At 44.9% G+C, this 22355-nt stretch overlaps 1 protein-coding gene and 1 non-coding gene across 4 annotated transcripts in view; one reads left to right on the forward strand and one right to left on the reverse strand.

The window, feature by feature from the left end:
• Positions 1-3759: 3759 nt before the first annotated feature.
• The window catches only part of LOC135388033 (uncharacterized), a 33458-nt gene continuing 14862 nt past the window's right edge, over positions 3760-22355 (reverse strand). For 2 of the 3 annotated variants that reach the window (XM_064617313.1, XM_064617312.1), the window contains 7 exons: positions 20196-20531; positions 19301-19526; positions 17945-18107; positions 14702-14847; positions 6609-6735; positions 4903-5037; positions 3760-3989 (listed from right to left, as the gene is read on the reverse strand). In XM_064617313.1, coding sequence (XP_064473383.1) covers positions 3792-3989; positions 4903-5037; positions 6609-6735; positions 14702-14847; positions 17945-18107; positions 19301-19526; positions 20196-20531 — 1331 coding nt within the window. In that variant the 3' untranslated portion in view covers positions 3760-3791. Of the gene's footprint in view, positions 3990-4017; positions 4822-4902; positions 5038-6608; positions 6736-14701; positions 14848-17944; positions 18108-19300; positions 19527-20195; positions 20532-22355 lie in introns of those variants that run through there. The other variant, XM_064617314.1, reaches the window with a different exon arrangement.
• Trnaa-ggc (transfer RNA alanine (anticodon GGC)) lies at positions 8411-8483 on the forward strand. Its single transcript has one exon. It is a non-coding gene; the product is annotated as a tRNA-Ala (tRNA).

Here is a 22355-nt window from a genome sequence, read left to right on the forward strand (position 1 = left end):
ACGCTCGCGCTCCCTATTCGCGATCCAGCCTTTTACAATCGAGATCAGTGGTCACGCGCATCGCGCAATGCGTCGTGGGAAATGGTTTACATTCGTGCTCGAAGGTGTGGGAGCTGAAGGAGAGAGAAAACCGAAACCGTTTGCGCTCTTCTTTTCTCTGACTCCTGAAAACTAAACCCCAAGGTGCAGCGGGGCTTTCGCAACACGGTGCTCCCTGGTGGGCCATCCATGCAATTTCTGAAATAGTCTAGGACTACACAAACACAGCCCCCGCCAACATGCAAGCAGCTCAGGACAGAAAGTAAGGCAATCGGTAAATGATGATGATGATTGAATTTTATTGGCGCAAAAGCAACTCAAGCTATAATACGCCAAAACCATGGTAAAATTGTGACTAGTTAAAAATCAGATGATTATACTAAAATAACTCAGAAATTAAGAAGCACACAATGATAGTGTAGTTAAAAGACCAATGTCCCTACAAAAGCTGCAATCGAAGTGTCGGTAGCCAGACTCGAACCCATACCTTTATGATTTCTGGTCAAGTGTACTACCAATTACACCATCAAACACACCAACACGCCAGGGCCTTGTTCAGAAGACACGCACAGCCAGAGCGTCAGAGGGTTGTGGCCTTGTGGTTTCATTGCCCGCTACCTCTTGCCAGCTGCTTTACCTGCTACCACAAATTGCACCAACTTCGTGTGTTACGTATACCCCCTGACTTTGCCTAACGGCCACATGTGACCGTTACAACGCGACGCGCACTGTTCTCTGATCTAATCCGTGCATTCCACTTAAGGTTCAAACATAATCTGAAGATACCCGCTTCAAAGGCATCTCAATCAACCAGACGAGACAAAATACACCTACAACACTTACCAAACAGCACGATGCAGCGAGCCGCTCGGACAAGTTACTCGATCCGATGGGCACTGCGCATCTGTTGCTTGCATCCGTTCGAGACCCGGAACCGTAATCCTTGCAGTGTCATACTAAACTCAGATGGTCAAAAGACCTGTAGGTCACCAAACGGACCTCCCCAAAGAACACGAAAACTACCACAACTAACTCCAACCCCCACAGCTGGAGAACAAACAGAGTAAACAGCACACCGTTGCCAGACCTGTCGTAGCGAAGCATTAGAAATTTGATGGCCACTACATCTTTTTCACACCAGTTCTCGAAATTACACCCTGCAGAGCGGGACATGCACATATTACACCCATTTCAGACCAAAAACACGGTGTATTCTTTTTCTTGGGGGTGTAATGAGAGAGTAAAGCAGTTGATACACCCCAAATACGCCCCAATTGCACCTAAAAAGGAGTTTTATTTTTAAGAGTGTACGATAAATATCACAAATACATCGCTTTCAGGGATGATGCTTGTCCATCGCGGGCATGCATTGTCGTGATGCACAAACGCCGGACACACGGGGCCCAACACGCATGAATGAACGCTGACCCTTGCAACTCTCCTTCACCATTGCGGCTGCTCTGTGTTCATGCTTTATCTTTTCCACACCTTTGGATTCCTGTACTTAATTCCCAACTTCAGTTTCTTCCGCAGAACGTAACACCAACCACAGAAGATGATTGACTCACCAATATACCACATCGCCTGGACTTAAAAGGTCAGCTCCGGAGGAAACCCACTCCCACTGATTACAACAAAAACTAGCAGGCACAAAGGTTGATGCCTACTGAATGTACTTCCAAAATAGTTTGGCCGAATACCCTGTATTTACTGCGAAATCTGTTTTTTTAGTTCGCCGTCCGATCGTCCACTGGAACAGCTGACGTCACGCTCAGCTTTCGCTTTGGCTCTTTGTTTGGTTTGTTTGGTTCTTTGTTTGGCTTGTTTACTGGCTCGCAGTTTCGCAATCGCCAGCAAGGCCAGCAATCATCACTCGTCATGCTGAAAGCGAAATCGAGAGTCGCCTGTACGTATACGGGCACCATTCTCTGCGTCTTAATTTACTCCGGCTATATGGTCAGTACACACAACCTCGCCTAAGTTGTCACTTTGTGAGAGGTGCAGCGTGAGTGAATTGTGACAATGCCGTGCTTCTCGCAGTACGAGCAGGTACGCTACTAACAAAGATGTTTCGTGCCAAGTTCTCAGTTGATTTTGTGCGTGATTGAGTGGTACGAAACCAGTGGTTGAGTGCTCTGAAGAAAACTGTCGTGTGCAATGCTCGAAGCATTTTGCATCAGAATGTTGCGAGGTCGTTCACCTGGCGGCAGATTTGGACTGAAAGGGGATGCGGCACCTGCCGCCAGTGTCCGCACGAACTTTCACTATGGCTTGCACACAATGTGAACGTGTGAACGACAAATATGGGGCTGCTAAACCCTATAGCCCGCGGTTGTATGTGAAGCTACGCAGTTAATCAGAGAAGCTGGTTAGGAAATTACATGAGTTTGGAGAAGTCTGAGCTTGGGCACAGGGAAGCCAATCCTTCGATCCCAAAATAAATTTACACGCCCTCACTTCTTAAGTTGCTTCCCGCGCGAAGGATGGTCTCCACCATGTGTAGCCGCGGTGTGTTATATATGTATCTGTTCTCCAGCAAATGCCGAATGCTCCTGGAAATATTTTTCGTAATATCTGTTGGTGTTGCTTGTTGGCTTCCAATTTAATGCTAATTGTTACTTAATTTCTTTCTTCTCCGATTCACATCCATGCTTTGTGAGTTTGTGCGCGAGTGTCTCCAGGTAATTTCTTTTTTGTTATCGTTCCTTTGGTCATGTATTTATGCGTGGGAAGCCCTGGGACAAGCCGTTTATACTCCAAAAGGTATAAATTTTTCTAACAGTGTATACTGCCGAGTACCTTGACCAGCAAGGGATGACGGTCAGCATGCTCATCACAGTTTGGCAGAAATAGCTGTAGTCATGAAAGACTCGTGAATCATCGTTTTGACACATAGAACGTTGCAAGAGGGCCACATTTGCTCTGTATAGCACACCGTCATAACACATGTATGCTGTCCATTGGTTGACAAATTTCCTATTAAAAGGGGTACAGCTGGGCCAAGCTATGCTGTTAACATTGTTGATCACATTTTGCAGCTTAAATATATAGATGCTCTTTGCACATTTCCTAACAATATTAGCAAAACCAATATTACACCAACAACACTATTATAATTTCTGCTTCTCCTTGCTCAGGTCCCAGGGGAAAAGGCACATACAGCAGCACTGGTGAAGCAACGTCTTGTGCTACAATAATGGTGCCACAGTATCGTGAACATGCACATGTGTGCGCACATGGACAAGCAATGGTAATGGAAACCTGGTTCCGGTAAAATGGCTCATGATACTGTGGCTGGATATCTGGATCATAACGTTGCTTCACATATTCATGAGCATCAAGGTCACCATATATAAGATGTGCACATCAAGACATTGGGAAGTAGCTTTGGCCCCACGAAGGTGATTTACGATATTTCAAGCTAGCAGCGATTACTAAGCAATTGTCCTGCATTCCTCACTTATACAGGAACTGGATACATTCGAAGTGTTGTAGGGGATAGTGGGTGTACTTCCCCTTCTGAAAGACATCCCGCTATTGTGTGCACTAAAAGTTGCCTCGCAAAAGATATCACAACACCACTTCCAGCTTATCTGCGTGCCACATATTGTATCGACACATGAGGAATGTGTGTGAGAAAACTACTTATTAAACAGAGAATTGCATTGCTTCTTTACTGCACAAGCCAGTTCTGTCTGTTTTAGAAATCGGACTACCATGCTGAGTTCGTCGTAAACACTTTATTTTCCAGCTCACAATATGCATTTTGTGTAATCGAACGCGGGAGGTGCAACGCCTTGCATGAGATCGTCAAAGCGTTTCCTGACTAACCGCATACGGGCAAACGCCCCCGGATGTCCATCGCAACTGGCGTCGCCAGCTGCGAACTCGCTGTCGTAGAAGACGAAACCCACATTTCGGTGGCCGTACGCCATTTCTGTGCACACAATCTGGAGGACAAGAAAGTAAATACCCATTAGGTTCCTTCAATCGCTCTTATGCCTGGTTCGCTATACTATTGCATTTTCATGCGTTGCGGATGCGGCGGATGCGGCGCTGTTGTCATGGCAACACAGCATCGGCGAGCAGAACAGCACGCACACAGGAACGAGTTCAGCAGAACTCAGTGGTACAGGGTGTCTCTCGCTATGCGGCTTCCCTAATTTTCCATCCAGACAACCATGAACGACCCGTGACAGACTCAACGGACAGGATTCCACAAGATATTTCCCACATTCTAATTTTACTCCTTTTGGGGACTAAATGCATTACCACAGAAAAATATCCCCTTTCACAGTGGAGGCTGCATTTCACGCTCTGTCCTAGAGTCAACCGTGATATATCGTGTGATATAAAATCTTGCTACATACATAGAGCACAATTTGCCAAGACAGAAGCGCTAACTGTTTCTTACTCTGTGTGGGTGAAAAATTGCCAGTCTTATGCCATCAAACTGACCCTTTCATTCGGAAGAGTATTTGCAAAGTTGAGTGATTTGCAGCCCTGGGGAGTAAACGTCGGGTTAGGGGACTAAAATGGGGAGAAATTGCAGTCTAGGGGTCCAGAAGCTGCAATTACTCCCCGGAGACGTCGCTTCCCGGTTATATCATGGAGCTTGCATTCTCGTATGGCCGGCAGACGTGAGTGACCGTCGAATGAAAAGAATACCAACCAACCAACCAACCTCCTGATTGGCTCGCAAAACCGGCTGCCAATGAAAACGAGCCAGCACAGCAAACAAAAATTCGGGCACGGGAGTTTCTGCTGCTGCTAAAATGGAGGCTATGAAACCACGGCAAGAGGTTATACTCTCCAGCTCACCCAGCAGCACAAGCACTCAGAGAATTTTCATAGATGACCCACCTTGTCCAGTAGGGTGTCTGCCGTTTCAAAGCTGTATATGGAGTTTCCGGAGGAGACAACCTTTGCCAAGGTTTGTTGCGTGTATGTGGAGCTCTGTGTGGATTGCGAGTAAAGAGTTGGACTGCCGCTGCATACCTGAAACATTTTACGCAACAGTTTAGCTGCACAAGAGAACTTTTTATTACAAAAAAAAAAAGGTATGACTGCAACAGACTTCAGTTTTTGCTGTTGAGTTATATGGCCAGGCGGGCACATTCTCGAAAGAAGTAAGTCAGGGGATAGTGCCCTGCAGATCTTTGAGGGCCAATGGAGGTAGCATAGTAAATAACAATGCACAATCGCGTGGAGAGATAAGTCACTACCATTTAGTAAAAGCCTTCTCGAGAGCTGACGAGAAAGCATGTGATGTCGAAATGTTAGTTATGCTAGAAGGCAGACGGACGGTGCGAGAAGAAAAAAAACTATAAAGTAATTGAGTTAATGACGACGAAGACCAGAATTTTCTATGCGCAAAATCTTTAATAAAAAGCAACGGTCCGACATGGTCCAACAACGGTCCGAAACGGACATGTGTGTTTGGATGATGAAGAACCAAGCCGCCGAAAGGCGGCGGGGCGCCGTCACGTGATCCATGTTTCGTGTGCAGAGGTGTTCGTTGAGGTCTAGAAACACTTGCAGGTAAATTTGTTCCACTAAGCTTCCCTTTAGCATCGCACATGAGTGGGTCTTGCGCATTATACGATAGTAATGTGTCAACGGTCGGCTGGGTCTGGTGCACATCGCTGTGGCAATGGGGATGACGCCGAAATAAATCATGTAAAAATAAACCGTTCAAAAATAAATATGGTAAAGATATCTCTTCAATATAAATCATGAGAAAATCCACGCGATCGAAATTAACTCCGAAAAGTAAACTTCGAAGAATAAACGCTTCGAAATAAATCACCGTCCCTGATTGATGGACAACCGACGGCTCTACGTCCGCCGCGGAAATTAGTGCGCTCATCGCGCTTTCACAGCTCGGCGCTCGGCTGGTTCAAGGGTCAAGAGTGCGTGTCCTGTATTCATACGCGCACCGTCCTCATCACTTTTAAACTGGATATTTGAAACCCAAAGTTGTTATTTGAACAAATGTAATGTACAAACATGAGTTAGAAACATAATAGCATGTCTCACCGAAAAGAACATCGTGTAGCCTATAACAACGTTTATTTTGAGGGCGTGTATTTTTAAAGGATTTATTTCAGAAAATAGATTTTGATAGAATGTTTTATTTCGGCGTACAGCCTGGCAATGCACTTCAAAGCTAAAGGATACTGAGCCAGCGCAATCCTTTGACAGTATAGGTCGCGCTTAGGAACTCGCATTTTATGCAGGCAAATAAAGGAAAAGAAAGATGTCTTACTTGGTCGTATGGTACCATGCCACTACTCAAACAGGCATGCGAGGAGGTTTCCTGTTGGGGTTGGTTAAATTCGAACTTGGACACTCCCATTGTGAATGAAAAGAGTACGGTGAATTTTTTGCGAGTGGGAGCAACTGTACGGTTCACCACACGGATCGCTTTTAGACAGGAGGAGATAGGTCGGTCAAGATAAGGTGTGGTCGAATAGTATAGTCCAGCACAACTTAGCTCTGACCGCCTCTCCTGGCAAGCGAACGATAAAAGAGTATGAACAAGGACAGGAAAACGTTTGTGTACTTACAAAGGAGGGCTGGTACTGGCCGTCTGGGTCATACCACATTGAGGTTGGGAAATTCATGCAGCCCCTCTTCTCGACGGGCTCGTCATTAATCGCTGTCTCCACGACTATCATGTTAATGGTTCCCAGCCTGAAACAGTCAATAGATTGGGAGCCCGCCTTACAGGCATTTACAGGAATGCTTATGAACTTGGTTAACATTCTGGTTATATTGCTTTCCGTAGTGGAAAAAAACGGTTCATTGTTGTCTATCCAACAACACAACGATAGCTTTGTAGAGCAGGGCCAGTTTTGCCCCCAAAAAAGCTGCGGCTCATCCATCGTCTTACTAGATGCAAGCCTTTACCCCGGCATGAGTGCGCATATTTCGTGCGCATCTGTTGCGCCCACACCAGCACGCATCCATACAGAACAGAAGACAGTTCACGCAACCACCCGCTGTGTCTATGTGTCTTTGCCCCAGGGATGGGCAGTATTTAAATACATTGCATTAAAAATAGTATTTAAAATAGAAATACACGTATTTATATTTTGTATTGAAATACAAACCTGAAAAATGGTGCATAATGTAAAACCCCGAGTCTAGGGAACACGAAAGGACAGACAACACGAAGTCTCAAACACAGCTGAAAATTTTACTTCACATACTACTGCTTCACATTATATACTGCAGGAACAACCAGTTGACGACAAAAAGGGCCGGTTCGGGGGAACAAGAAGTCTGCTCAAGGCCGGACCGAGGATTACGGATGGGTTGCTGACACAAATGCTGTATTATCCTTTATATCCTCTGTCTTCAAATGACGTCGCTGTAAGAAGGTTAGTAGATGACCTGGTTTTCGTTTCTACCAATGGAAGTGTTATTGCTCAATGTAAGAATGTAATTGTGTCCGCGGCCCCGGAGCTTGTGTTCACTATTGAGTTCCCCAGTGTTGGTGTGCTTCAGAGTCTTGACTTTCGTTACAACCCGTTCTTTGCTGGGCTTACGGCAAATCTCAAGCTAAACCAATTTTGCCCGCTTCAAGTTGCCATTCCAAAACTGTAACACGGGGTTCGATCACAGGTATTCTATCGAATGCGGTACAGAAATCTTGTTGTCATCAGATCCTTCTCTCTGCGGAGAGTCAGCTTCTCCGTTTGAATGATGCTGGTTACCCCCAACACATGTTACTTGGTTACTTGTTACACATGTTACATGTTTTGTTAAACACCTTCCTTCCTCGTTCGCCTGAAACTAAGCCTTCTGTTTCCAAACGTGTCGTATTACCTTAAGTGTCTCACAACTTGTTGGCCGTCGCAAGAAATTTCAAGAGATAAACTGATGTTCTGAGGCTGGAACAACATAGAGGGGACAGATACAAACAAAGCCTCAAATTGCCTATGAAATCAACGATGAAAGATGAAAGTCACTGAAAAGGTTAGCCAGCTGTAGGGATCGAACCCACATCCTCTGGATTGCCGGTCCAGGGCTCTACCAATAGAGCTAAGCTAATACGCCTCTCCAGCGACTTTCGGGGTGCGTCATCTGAAGGGACGACAAACCAGCCACTCACTCTCACTCACCCTTTCATCGTTGATTTCTTAGGCAATTTGAGGCTTTGTTTGTATCTGTCCCCTCTATGTTGTTCCAGCCTCAGAACATCAGTTTATCTCTTGTTCAACAGGTGCCGCTTGCGTCGATTTCCGTCGTATGAATGTGTGTATGAGTGAGCAAAAATGTAAGAGTGAAAGGAGGGTGAGTGAGAGTGAGTGGCTGGTTTGTCGTCCCTTCAGATGACGCACCCCGAAAGTCGCTGGAGAGGCGTGTTAGCTTAGCTCAATTGGTAGAGCCCTGGACCGGCAATCCAGAGGATGTGGGTTCGATCCCTACAGCTGGCTAACCTTTTCAGTGACTTTCATCTTTCATCGTAGAAATTTCAAGTCAGCCTTGTTATCAAGGACAACTTCAGTCTTGATCGCCTTTCGCGAAACCTGAAGTTGCCTGTAATAATCACCGGAACAAATTCGTTCCCTGTTGTTCAAATGTTTATCAGATCTCCCTATCTTGTGGTTTCTGTTATATTGGCCAGACAAAGCGTTAAATGATCGTTTGAGAGAGCATTCATTTAAAGTAAAAAATGAAGCCTCAAACTCCGAAATTGCTCCGGAAGAATGCTCAGATTGCTTCCCTCTATGGAACGAAACAATTGTAAAGGCTTCTGAATAAGCGATTTCAGATATTGCCCTTGTGCTCCGCACGGGGGCCCTCCGTCGCCCAAGTCACGCGCATCGCGCAATGCGTCGTGGGAAATGGTTTACATTTGTGCTCGTCTGCCTGTTGCTCGAAGGTGCGGGAGGTGAAGGAGAGAGAAAACCGAAACCGTTTGCGCTCTTCTTTTCTCTGACTCATGAAAACTAAATCCCAAGGTGCAGCGGGGCTTTCGCAACACGGCGCTCTCTGGTGGGCCATCCATGCAATTTCTGAAATCGTCTAATAGACGATGCGAGTTATCGCAATGATATTGAGGATGTGGAAATTCATTGTCAGACAACACTACGTTATAAAAAGAACACATTTTATTCTGTGCCGATTGAGTGCGTCACCGTTTATAGTGGGCGTTGGAATTCTTTTAACTCACCAGTCGGCAACTCTTTCTGCCAAGTGCCACAGCCAAAATCGACGAGTAATATCATTAAAATTACTGCCAAAATGTAATTAAATTACATTACAAATTACATAATACCAAAAGTAATGCATTACATTACACATTCCCAGGAAAATTAATTTATTACTGTAGTTTCAATACAGTAACGACATTACTACCCAGGTATGGTGTCCACACTAAACTTTTTTTTTAGTGTAAGGTGGGAGTACCATAACTCATTCCCCTTTGAGTTTGTAGGTGTAATGAAATACACCTACCTCTCAGGGGTGTATTTCACAACCACCTTCAAACTTGTGTATGTAAAACATTGTGTATCGTGCCAATATACGGTTCGATATACGGATAAAGAAATACGTGCATAAATTTAGAGCTGGATTTGAAACATCACATAAATGGGGTGACGAACCAAAGGCTCACTTAGAAAGGCCTTTCTAAGAGAAAACAGATACTATGTCGCCTGTCTTGCGAGCGTCTGCAAATTGGTAGCCCTGCTCGCATTCCAGTCAAAACGAAGGGTGAGGGTAATTCAATCGAAATATATATATATATACAGGGTGTCCCAGAAAACGTGTCATTGAATTACAATAAAAAAACTACGCCACCTAGAATCATGCGGTCAACAGCATTTGTTCTTATTAGGTTTTTGCCACCTCCTAACGTGAATGTCATGTACTCCAAGTTTAATTATGTAAATATTTGCGAACTGGAAATTTGCCAAGTAAAGGTCACTTTTTTACCCCACCAATATGAAGAGCGTGCCGAATTCACTTAGATTCATGATAAGTGACAGTGATATTCACCAGCTATCCCATCGGAAAAAATAGTCGAATATCATGCTTTTCGGGGCACCGGACCATAACGCGCGATGACTTTTTGAGCGCAATCGCTCTCAGTGCGACGAAAGGAGGTTCAGAAGCCAGCCCACAGAGTGATAGTAGAAAAAGTAACAGTTCCTAAAATTGGGAGAGGGAAAGCATTATCCCAGCGAAAGTCGGACGTGATAAGCCGTGCCTGTTTTATCTCTTTCTGCAATGTCGGAGAGGGCTGGGTTTCCAACCTCCTTTCGTCGGACTGACAAAGATTGCGCTATTCATCGTGCGCTATTCTGTGCGACCTGCGTAGAGCATGATGTTCGGCTATTTTTTCCGATGGGATAGCTCCTGAATATCTGTCAATTATCATTAATTTGACTATATTAGACACGCTCTTCACATTGGTGGGGTAAAAAAAGTGACCTTTACTAGGCAAATTTCCGACTTAAGCTCGCAAAAATTTACATAGTTAAACTTACTTTACACGACATTCACATGAGGAGGTGGCAAAAACCTAGTAAGAACAAATGCCGTTGGCCGCATGACTCTACACTCTTAAAAATGAACTTCACTGCATAGCACGCTCCTAGCCAACCATAATCTCGAATTATATAGTTATCTGCCTTGATTTGTTGAAAACGGGAGGCGTACGCCTTTTTTGTGACACTTATGCTGTTCATAATTGTCACAGAAAAGGCGTACGCCTCCCGTTTTCAACAAATCAAGGCAGATAACGATATCATTCGCAGTGATGGTTGGCAAGGAGCGTGCTATGCGGTGAAGTTCATTTTTAAGCGTGTAGGTGGTGTAGTTTTTTTATTATAATTCAATGACACGTTTTCTGGGACACCCTGTATACAGGGTGTTTCAAAAAACGTGTCATCCGGACTTTATAAAAAAACGGGGCGACGGAAAAATACGGGGTAAAGGGCACTTGTGTGACAACTGAATTTGCCATCTTGCAAAAATATTTTAATTCGATTTTAATTAACATAAATTCAATTTCTTTAATTGAACTCCAAAATTTCCCAATTCAACCTAACGTTTTTTTACAGAATTAGAGAGCCTGTAGCGAACTTAGTCAGATCCACCAAGAAATCCGCTCGATATTGCAAAGGGTACTGCCAAAAAAAAAGTCCGAATGACAGTTTTGAAACACCCTCTATATATATATACCAGGGATGGGCAGTAATACGCATATTTTGTATTATAATACTAATACACAATACTTCCTAGAAATCGGTATTATAATACAGATACAAATACATTTAAAAAATGAGTATTATAATACATAATACTAATACTTCTGTGTATTACACGAGTAATACTTGTAATACGCTTGTAATATACTTAACTTGGGAAGAAAAAAAGGAAAAGAACAGAAGAATTACTTAAGATATATGCCCATTACTTATCGAGACAATCATTCTCCAATGACGTTTTATTCACGCTTACATTTTTGCACATGGCCTGATCTTTCCGAATAAGATCAGATAGCGCTGATCAATTCGATCGCAGTGAACAACTTGCTCTCACTGTGGCAGAGCCCTGATTTCATCCACTCTGGACGATAAAATGTGGGCCGTTCAAAAACCCATGCCCATAGTGCAACCACACGTACAGGGGTGACTGGCTGCAAGACAAAGGGCTTGTACTGGCATGACTCATCCTTACGGATTCTGAAGTAGAAGGAATGCGAGGAAACCTCCAGTAACCTCTGGCCCCACCAGCTCCGGTGGCGCAGCGGTAACGCGTGCGCTTGGAGACTGGGAGGTCCGCGGTTCGAATCCGCGGGCCGGCTGTGCCGTCTGGGGTTTTTCCTGGGTTTCCCTCAGATGTGTAATAGGCGTATGCCGGCACAGTTCCCCTGAAGTCGGCCCATGGACGCAGCTATCCTCCCCCCGAGCGGATTCCGCTCGGTCTTCCACTTCACCCTTTCCTCTCCTCCTCTCCACCACCTTTCCCTTCCCGAGAAACATGCCGCCTAATCAGGCAGGCAGACCTCTCGGGTTCCTCCCAACGACACTCCTCCTCCTCCTCCTCCACCTCTGGCCCCAAAGTCACTCGCTTTGGGATAATTTGGGACAGGGGAACACTGTAATAGGAGCCTTGTTCGTGTTCAAATGTTTGTGGGACCCGAAAAATTACTGATAAAGTGCACGGGTGACACTTTGCAGGTCGAACTTACTTTCCTCTGGGAAAGTATTACACCTTCAAAAGTATTATAATACATGTAATACCTCGTTTTGTGTATTATAATACAGATACAAATACATTTCAAAAATGAGTATTATAATACATAATACAAATACTCAAAAGTATTACAGTAATAGTATTATAATACAAAGTATTACTATTACTGCCCATCCCTGATATATACACACAGTGAGGAAAAAAAGTGAGGAATTGCTTGGTGTATCAACTCCATCAAGACAACGTTCGTGTTTCTTACTGGTTTTGGTATGGTTTTCAACAAATCAGGGCAGATAACGATACCATTTGAGATTATGGTTGGTTAGGAGCGTGCTATGAGGTGAAGTTCATTTTTAAGAGTGTACAGCCTTAACACACCCCTGTGGTTGTGCATCCAATTCACACCCATCTATGACAGGATCAGCCTCGAACGGGTACAATATCAGTGTGATCTGGATGTATATTGCCAAATACGCGCCTCTCACGCTGACATAGGTGTAATTTAGTGTGTGACGTCTGTGATTGACAGCCCACTCTTTCACCCACTACGAACGGCTAAATATTACTACGAGATTGGTCGAATCCGTATCCAGGGAAGGTTGCGCAACTCCACAAATCTCGAATCTTCTGAATCTCTCCTTAAAATTAAATAATTCACTTTCAGGAGAAAAGATACCCATATGCTTTTTCTCAGAGTTCGAGGTAACTCTCTACAAGTAACTCGCTACTGTAACTAAGTTCCTTTTTTGGTAACTTGTTACTTAACTCTGTACTTTTACGCCGTGGTAACTACCAAGTTACTTTTAATTCGCTTTTCACTCACGTGCACATATTTTCTTGCTTTCTCTCCGGTTCGTGGCATTTTGTGCCAAAAAACGTGATATTCAATCAATGGCAGTATTTTATTCAGGAAGTGGGAACTGCTGCCATTGAAATGAAGCTGAACCATTGTGCGCCCACAGGGAGAAAGATGCAAAGCGTCCGTATAGACCTCTACCAGAGACACGTCATCATGACGTTGGTACACAGAATGAAACCGAAACAAATCGGAAGGAGTAGGACCGAAGGTCGCGTCCCTTTCATGACATCGTAATCCCCTCAAGAAAGTGACTTTTCGGCTCGACCTTGTTCACCTCTTAGCTTCGAGCGTAGCATTTTTGGCGCTGTCGAACACTATGACGTCATTTCTTTACAAACCGGGAGAGGTATATTGTTGGAAAAACGATCTAGGCGTGCTGCACTCCTCTGCAGGCAACTCAAGGCCTAACTCGCCTGCTCACGCGCGCTGTACCTGCGTAATGCCATTTTGTGTCCGAACCTGGACGAAAACTAGTTCGTTATTTAAAGTAACTCAGTAACTGAGAGTTACATTTCAGGCCGTACACTTCATTATTAACTTTCATACGGTAACTTTTCAATCTATGCTTTTTCAGGAGCATGGAAAGGGCATTGGTACATTGGTAAGTACACTGATGGAAACCACATGTTTGGGCGGGAGAAACCTTCACAAGTATGACGCAGAAGGTTTCTCATTTTTATCTCAAGTACATTTTTTTAATTATTAGGGGTCACTTTTAGTGAAACACCCTGTATACGTCGCGAGATTGACCTATGTTAGGGGCGCCACCATCAGCTTTCTAGTGTGGGTATAACACGCCGGGCGATGTTGGGTGTTAATGGTTCTTTTCTGTAATTCTTGTGTATATTCACTGGAAGACCACTTGTGCCGCGATGGTAAGATACTGTTCGGTCCTTCAATGCTCCGACTACTGCACTGAGCTTGGAATAAACGTGCACAAGCAGACGACTCGAGAAAGCCGTCCACACTACGGTATAGTTGATCGTTTCTCCGCAGCGCGCCGACTGATATAGGACCGCTTCCCGTACATTGGATTGGTTGGACTGTCAGACCATTTCCGGTCCGGACCAGACAGTCAGGTTCCGGTCCAGCCGGTCCAGCCAGCAAGGAGCTCGCTTTATTCAACGTCAGAATGCCAAACCTGATACAATCCTTCGAACATCCCTTTATTAGGGGCTTCCAGACACCTCGTTAAAACCCATTACATGTTGAAAAAAAAAAAAGAAAGGAATACGGCCGTCTCTTATAAAACGAACTTCTCCACATTGCATGTTTCTAGCCAACCATCTTGAGTGGCAACGTAGTCGTGTAGTTATCCGCAGTGCATACATGTATACTGTAAGCGGTATACTTCACCGCATAGCACGCCATTGCCGCGAACGATAGCGATATCGCTTCGGATTCTAGGAGAGAAGTCGGCAGTACGCCTTTGTGGCAATTTGGGCATATGGCAATTGCCACAAAAAGGAGTAAGCCTCCCCCTCTCGTCGAATCAAAAACGATAACCCTATCATCCTGCCTATCAACGTGCCTTGCTTTCCGTATACCATACTAAACGTGACCGCTAGAATGAGGAAATGTCCTTACCTGACTATCTCATCAATGTGATTTGCGAACATTTCTTCGAACCCAGCGGTATCGTAGTTGAACATCTTGAATCCTAGTATGCGGTAGGTTTGTTCAAGGCCCACATCTTCAGTGAACGATAAGGTATCCTGCCACGGTTTGACATCCTGAAACAGCAGAGATGGGATTGTAACAACCGTGGCTTTGCAAGATGTCAATCGGAGCACATGGGCAGCACATGTGCAACACAGGGCGACGTGGACACAAGCTTTTTTTTTATTTGTGCCCTATTCACAGTGTATGCACTTCACCGCATAGTATGCTTCTAGCCAAGCATCATCTGAAATTATATCGTTATCTACCTTGGAGGCATACGCCTTTTTGTGTCACTAAGTAGATAGCGATATCATTCCAAACTTTTTACACCTTTAGGGTTGTTTTTAAGTTTGCCCATGACGAACACCTTTAGGGGTGTTCCTGCACTATGGAATAATAATAATAATAGAGCCTAGTGCGTCAACCTGCTCATCATACACTCCGTCATGCTCTATGCTGATCTTACCATACACTTATATATATACGAGTCATACACTTATGCAGTTCATAATTGTCACAAAAATGGCGTACGCCTCCCGTTTCCAGCCAATCAGCGGAGAGAACGATGTCATTCGAGATGATAGTTGGCTAGGAGCGTGCTATGCGGTGAAGTTCATTTTTAAGAGTGTAGCGCTCGGCTTAGAGTCACTGTACCGGGTACAGTGACTCTAGCTCGGCTCGGGATATGTGAGCCGCTGTCGTCTGCTTCTACCCCTTCTACCGGTAGAGCTGCGACGCTGCGACCTTGAAGCCTCTGCTCTCGCGTAAGAGATGGCGCTACATTGGCGCTCGGTAAGGGCAGTAAGGGTAGGCGTGGTCGCCATAACTTTGAGGCTCGACCTCATTTTGAAGGAGAACGCCGACGCTTTTCACTGGTTCGCCCACTGCATCCTGTGAGATCTATATACAAGGAATAATGCCGAAAGGAATTATCCGATCTATAAAGGCTTTTGATCCCACGGCGTTTGAAATCACACATTTTACTCAATGGGACAGAGGAAGAATTCGCGCCCTATCGTGATTTCACAGTCTTATACATCAAGGTATATCTGCTTTAGGTAATTTTCCAGTTTGACATTTAAGGGGACAATGTTTGGAACCTAAAGTGCATGTCTTGGTGAGACATCACACTTAAAGAGGGCTTATCCTATCGACACATCCGCGTATGGGAAAGCCCACTCTACACTCTTAAAAATGAACTTCACCGCATGGCACGCTCCTAGCCAACCATCATCTCGAATGATATCCTTATCTGCCCTGATTTGTTCAAAACGGGAGGCGTACGCCATTTTTGTGACAATTATGAACAGCATAAGTGTCACAAAAAACGCGTACGCCTAGCGTTTTGAACAAATCGGGTCACATTTCGATATCATTCGAGTTGATTGTTGGCTAGGAGCGTGCTATGCGGTGAAGTTCATTTTTAAGAGTGCACCAATATGAAGAGCGTGCCGAATTCACTCAAATTCGTGATAATTGACAGTGATATTCACGAGCTATCCCATCGGAAAAAATAGCCGAATATCATGCTTTTCGGAGCACCGGATCATAACGCGCGATGTCTTTCTGAGCGCAATCGCTCGCAGTCCGACGAAAGGAGGTTCCGAAGCCAGCCCACAGAGTGATAGTAGAAAAACTAACAGGTCCTAAAATTGGGAGAGGGAAAGCATTATCCCAGCGAAAGTCGGACGTGATAAGCCATGCCTGCGATGCGATGCCAAGCGATGCGAAGCCAAGCTTTCTGCGATGCCGGGGGTGGGCTGGGTTTCCAACATAGGTGGGGAAGTTTATTTTGTAGTGCACTATCGTAGTAACGCGTTACGTTATTCGTTACTGTTGCGGTAGTAGGTAACGCATTACTAACGCCGTTATTTCTGATAAGTAATGCCGTTACTTTTGCATTACTTCACCAGTTGTCCTTATAATATGTACCATTTTTGGTTGAGTCAGCAAGCAAGCAAGCAAGCAATGTTGGGCACAAACAAGGGTCACGCATGAACACAACTTACATGTACGATTTATTGCAACGCAGAAGTAGTTGATGTTCAAAATTATCATCGGTGAGCTTCGCCCGTTGGGCTGAGAGGACGCCTAATGACCAGTGAGTGCTCCTTGTCAAGGTTGATAGAGACGGTGACCTTTTATCTCATACAGTACAAATCGAAACAGCCTTGGTACTTTGTTACTTGTTCAGAGGGTAGAGGCTATTTTTCTGCCGCTTTTGCCCCATTCGTCCGAAAAATACCAGAGGGAGTGAAAAACAGTGGTAAACAAAGGTGACATCGCAACCAGGGTAGGTCAACAACCCTTCTTTTGCGTTCTTCGTGGGTGTCGATGTGACCTTGTCATTGTTGAAGATGAATAGAAAAATCGGGGATTTTCCAGGATTCTGCAGGCACGGTCCTCGCTCAATCTTTCAAGTTCCCGAACACGCAGTAACGCATAACGCCGTTACGCGTTCGTTGTTAAAAATGTAATGACGTTATTACTTTTCTCCCAAATGTAATGCGTTACCATATTTCGCTACTCGAATGTAACGCGTTACTCCCCACCTATGGTTTCCAACCTCCTTTCGTCGGACTGACACAGATTGCGCTGAAAAATTAATCGTGCTCTATTCTGTGCGACCTACGTAGAGCATGATGTTCGGCTATTTTTCCGATGGGATAGCTCCTGAATATCCCTGTAATCATTAATTTGAGTAAATTAGACACGCTGTTCAGACTTAAGCTCGCAAGAATTTACATAATTAAACTTACGTTACACGACATTCACATGAGGAGGTGGCAAAAACCCAGCCCGTTGACCGTATGACTCTAGGTGGTGTAGTTTCTTTATTAAAATTCAATGACACGTTTTCTGGGACACCCTGTATAGTGAAGCTGTCACGTAACGTACACTAAAAAGTAAAAGAAATAAACTGAACTTCACCGCATAGCACACTGTGCTCCCACCATTGCCTCGAACGATAAGGTTATCGCTCCTGATTCGAAAAGAGGGGGGTACGCCTTTTTGTGATAATTGACTCAAAAAGGCGTACGCCGTCCTCTCTCCACGAATCAGAATCAGAAGAGAGCCCTATCATGGCAATGGTTGGCACAGAGCATGCCGTGCTGTGGAGCTCAGCTTTTGAAGCAAAGCACGTGCAGGCGGGACAAATTCACTCACCGCAAGAGCAAATCTGGCGATATAAGTATAGGTGCCAGGATCCGTGGCGTTGAAGTCGAGTGGAGTTGACAGAGCTGCGTAATGCTTGATATTTCTATTCCACGCCCACTTTATATATGGTGGCTCCTTTTGACTCAAATGGAACTGGTCTACGTGCTGGCGCCTGAAACAACGTTTGGTTATGAAGCGGAGACCCACGTACGGCTAAGGTCATGGTTGGCTTCAAGACATACACGAGTTAAATTTTACATTAATTGGTGGTCACACGCACGCCCAACGCTAGCACGCTCCTAGCCAACCATCGTCTCGAACGATACCGTTGTCTGCCCTGATTTGTTGAAAACGGAAGGCGTACGCCTTTTTTGTGACACTTATGCTGTTGATAATTGTCACTGAAAAGGAGTACGCCTTCCGTTTTCAACGAATCTGGGCGGATAACGATATCATTTTAGACGATGGTTGGCTAGGAGCGAGCTATGTGCGAGCTAAGTTCACACTAAAAATGAACTTCACCGCATAGCACGCTCCTAGCCAACCATAATCTCGAATGATATCGTTATCTGCCCTGATTTGTTGAAAACGGGAGGCGTGCGCCTTTTTTGTGACACTTATGCGGTTCATAATGGTGTACGCCTACCGTTTTCAACAAATCAGGGCAGATAACGATATCATTCGAGATTATGGATGGCTAGGAGCGTGCTATGCGGTGAAGTTCATTTTTAAGAGTGCACTAGTCATCCAACCATCATCTCGAATGATACCGTTGTCTGCTCTGATTTGTTGAAAACGGAAGGCGTACGCCTTCCTGTGACAATTATGAACAGCATACGTGTCACAAAAATGCGCACAACAAATCGGGGCGTATTACGATATCATTCGAGATGATGACCGGCCACGAGAGGTGCTATGCGGCGAAGAGTCTAACACAACCATGACAGAATACTACAATGGCATTGTGTACAACATAACAAATTTAGCTGCTACCCAGTATATCAAATTAAATAGGAGAGGTCATTGATATACACCTTCAGAGTATGAAAACTGTTTGAAATCTGTTCAAACCGTATGGAAGGGTATAAGATGGGGACTGATGGCCGTATATATGGTTAGTCCTAAACCCTCGTAACGCAAACAAGTGTAACGTAACATTATTTTTGTTGTGGAGCAAGTAGCTGATTATCTTCATTATGAAAGTAAACAAAGGCTGTGTGTGCATCGTATAGGTACATCGGCTATTATACGAACCGCCGGTCTCTGTAGGGCCAGCAAACGTTTGTTTCTGTGTTCACCTCCTAATGCGTCGCTATTGCCGTCGGAGGAATAAGAGTAACGTATATATACTCTTGAGTAACCAACCTCGTGTCAAACGAAACGCCGAACATGTCGGTGGGGCGGCTGACCGAGACTTTTGTGAAGGTCTGGAAGGGGCCGGGAGTATCGGAGAATAATACATCGTTTTCGATATAGACATGGGTGAAGATGATGACGTCACAGATGCCGGACGGTGGGTACATGTTCTCCTGCAAGGCACGGCGACCGACGGTGCAAACAAGCGGTTGGAAGATGAAGTCATATCTAGGTGCTAAAAAAAAAAGAACAGATGAAACGAAAAGAATGGATCACTTAATCCCTCTACATGCATAAATTCGCAGATCCTTGTTGCCAGCTGTGGCGCATTTTTTAATCTACTACAGCAGCACTAATCGCAGAATGGGGAAATGGATTATGGACGCTTTTTGGACGTATGTACCACATCACTGTGACCACAACACTGTCAAAGTTTCGTACGCCAGTTCGGATTACTATTGGCAAGATGTTCGTGTCAGCTCAAATGTGCGAATGAGCTTCAACGATATTTTAATCACGATGCGATTTTGATTACCGTGTTCACGGAATTACATGCCCCGGAGCGTTACATGCCACATACGCGCATCAATGAAATTCATCTCCCCCACGCGGCAGCAATGCAGGGATTCCACCCAGTACGTGTCTTGCCCATCGCTCAGGCTTGGATTCCACCCCCCCCCTTTTCTTTCAAATTGATATTGCCCAGATAGCCCGGCTATACCAATGCAGTCGCGTGGTTATACCGCCAGCATACGTAGCGTATAGCTGAAACCGTCAACAGTGCCTGGCAATTCGCATTGCATTGAGGCATTACCGATACCGATAACGGTTGGGAGATAATGGGTGGCTAGAGCATGCTATTACCTTACGGTGGAACTGTGGAACAGGGCAAAGTAAACCTTACGTGCTGTCGACACCAACGGCGGCGTTGTCGTAGTAGTTGTCGTAGTAGTTGTAGTCGTCGTTGTAGTCGTAGTCGTTGTCGTAGTCGTCGTAGTCGTTGTGGTCGTTGTCGTTGTCGTAGTTGTAGTCGTAGTAGTAGTCGTTGTGCTAGTCGTAGTAGTGGTGGTGCTAGTCGTCGTAGGAGTTGTTGTTGTGGTGGTCGTTGGCGGTGGGTTTATGTACCCATAGTCTGTTATCACTGCATCCTCTTCCGTCACTTGTGAACTACCTCCTGCACCTCCTGCACCTCCTCCACCTCCTCTACGTATGTCAGCATCGCTGCCGTCGCCGTTGGTCCCTTTTTAAAAACATCGCTCATTGTACGCTATGGCGTCTGCACAGTGTTTCGTATAACGGACAATGGTCCTGGCAATTTGGTAATGTCGCGCATTTCACATTCCAACATATTGCTATTTGATCGAAATATCACCGACAACCTCAGCAGTCAGTTGCATGCGTATATTGACGTCCCTATGTGGGAACGAACTCTAGCATTATAGGGCGCTCACGTGGTTATTGAGCCAATCGGAAGCAATCGCTTTTGTACATTGGCACACCTTTTTGTAATTCTTTCATAGTCCTACCGTCACGCAGCGCGGTCAGCCACTAAAATAAGGAAGCTCTCGGAATACCACCTGGAGTACCTCCGCAGAGAGTAGAATTCCTATAAGGGGGCCTATTATGCTAAGAACGCCGTTTTTAGTGTGAAGGAACGCCATTTTTTTTTGTTCATTGCGCATCTTCGCAGACGCGTATTTCCTTCATCCCCAACGTGAGAGGGGAAAGGACCACACTGCCGCCTCATGCGTCGAAGATGAGCTTGCGAAGATAACTTGCGGAAACAAAACAAATGTACCGGAACTGGCCTTATCTTGGGTTGCATGTTCTGTTTCCTTTTAATCTTTTTCCAGGACGCGAGAGGCGATAGTGTGCTCCTTCTCCCTCTCACATTGGAGATGAAGGAAAGACGCGTCTTCTAAGAAGAAGAAAAAATTACGTTTCATCACGAATTTTTTGCGGGCGATCGGATTTTTGTTCTGGAAACTGCTACGATATCAGGTGACCGAAAGGAACAGATGTTCTCATTGGGACAATCTTGTAGCTTAAGACATTGCTTTTGGACTTTGCTAATGCCCTCCTAGGGAGGGCCCTTCAGCATACGCTATATTGCAATTGATTTCATTTATATATATTATATAAAATATATGAATGTATAACTGAGTACAGATGGACGCGAAAACAAATAGACTACAAGTAATGAAGAGACTTGGGAGGCCGTATAAGGGTTAAAAACACTTGCTACTTTTATTACATTAATAATTAAGGGGGCGCTAGGAATAGATTTACAGTTAGGGGTCGACGTTTCGGCAGTCAGCGCTGCCTTCAACAGAACTAAACTTGGAAATAGGTGACAAGGGCTTATATACAAGGGAAAGGGGGAAAATGAGAGGGGAACAGTGCACGTGGAGCGGAGTTGGTGATGTTGCAGGAGCGTTGTTGCTAATGGTCCATTGAGCACTTGCAGGAGCGTTGGCTGTCTTCCAGGAGAGTACTCCTTGGTCGTCTGATAAACCTGAAAAGATAAGAGATACGGCAGAAAGAACGAAAGAGGGTCGGGGGACTTGGTCTAGGAGCTAAGGCTGCGAACTGTAGACAGACGCTTGTTGTCTACAGTTCGCAGCCTTAGCTCCTAGACCAAGTCCCCCGACCCTCTTTCGTTCTTTCTGCCGTATCTCTCTTATCTTTTCAGGTTTATCAGACGACCAAGGAGTACTCTCCTGGAAGACAGCCAACGCTCCTGCAAGTGCTCAATGGACCATTAGCAACAACGCTCCTGCAACATCACCAACTCCGCTCCACGTGCACTGTTCCCCTCTCATTTTCCCCCTTTCCCTTGTATATAAGCCCTTGTCACCTATTTCCAAGTTTAGTTCTGTTGAAGGCAGCGCTGACTGCCGAAACGTCGACCCCTAACTGTAAATCTATTCCTAGCGCCCCCTTAATTATTAATGTAATAAAAGTAGCAAGTGTTTTTAACCCTTATACGGCCTCCCAAGTCTCTTCATTACTTGTAGTCTATTTATATAAAATATATATATATATTTTTTTAAAATCCATACAC

This window comes from Ornithodoros turicata, chromosome 3, assembly GCF_037126465.1.
Source record: "Ornithodoros turicata isolate Travis chromosome 3, ASM3712646v1, whole genome shotgun sequence".
In the NCBI taxonomy this organism is placed as follows: Eukaryota; Metazoa; Arthropoda; class Arachnida; order Ixodida; family Argasidae; genus Ornithodoros; species Ornithodoros turicata.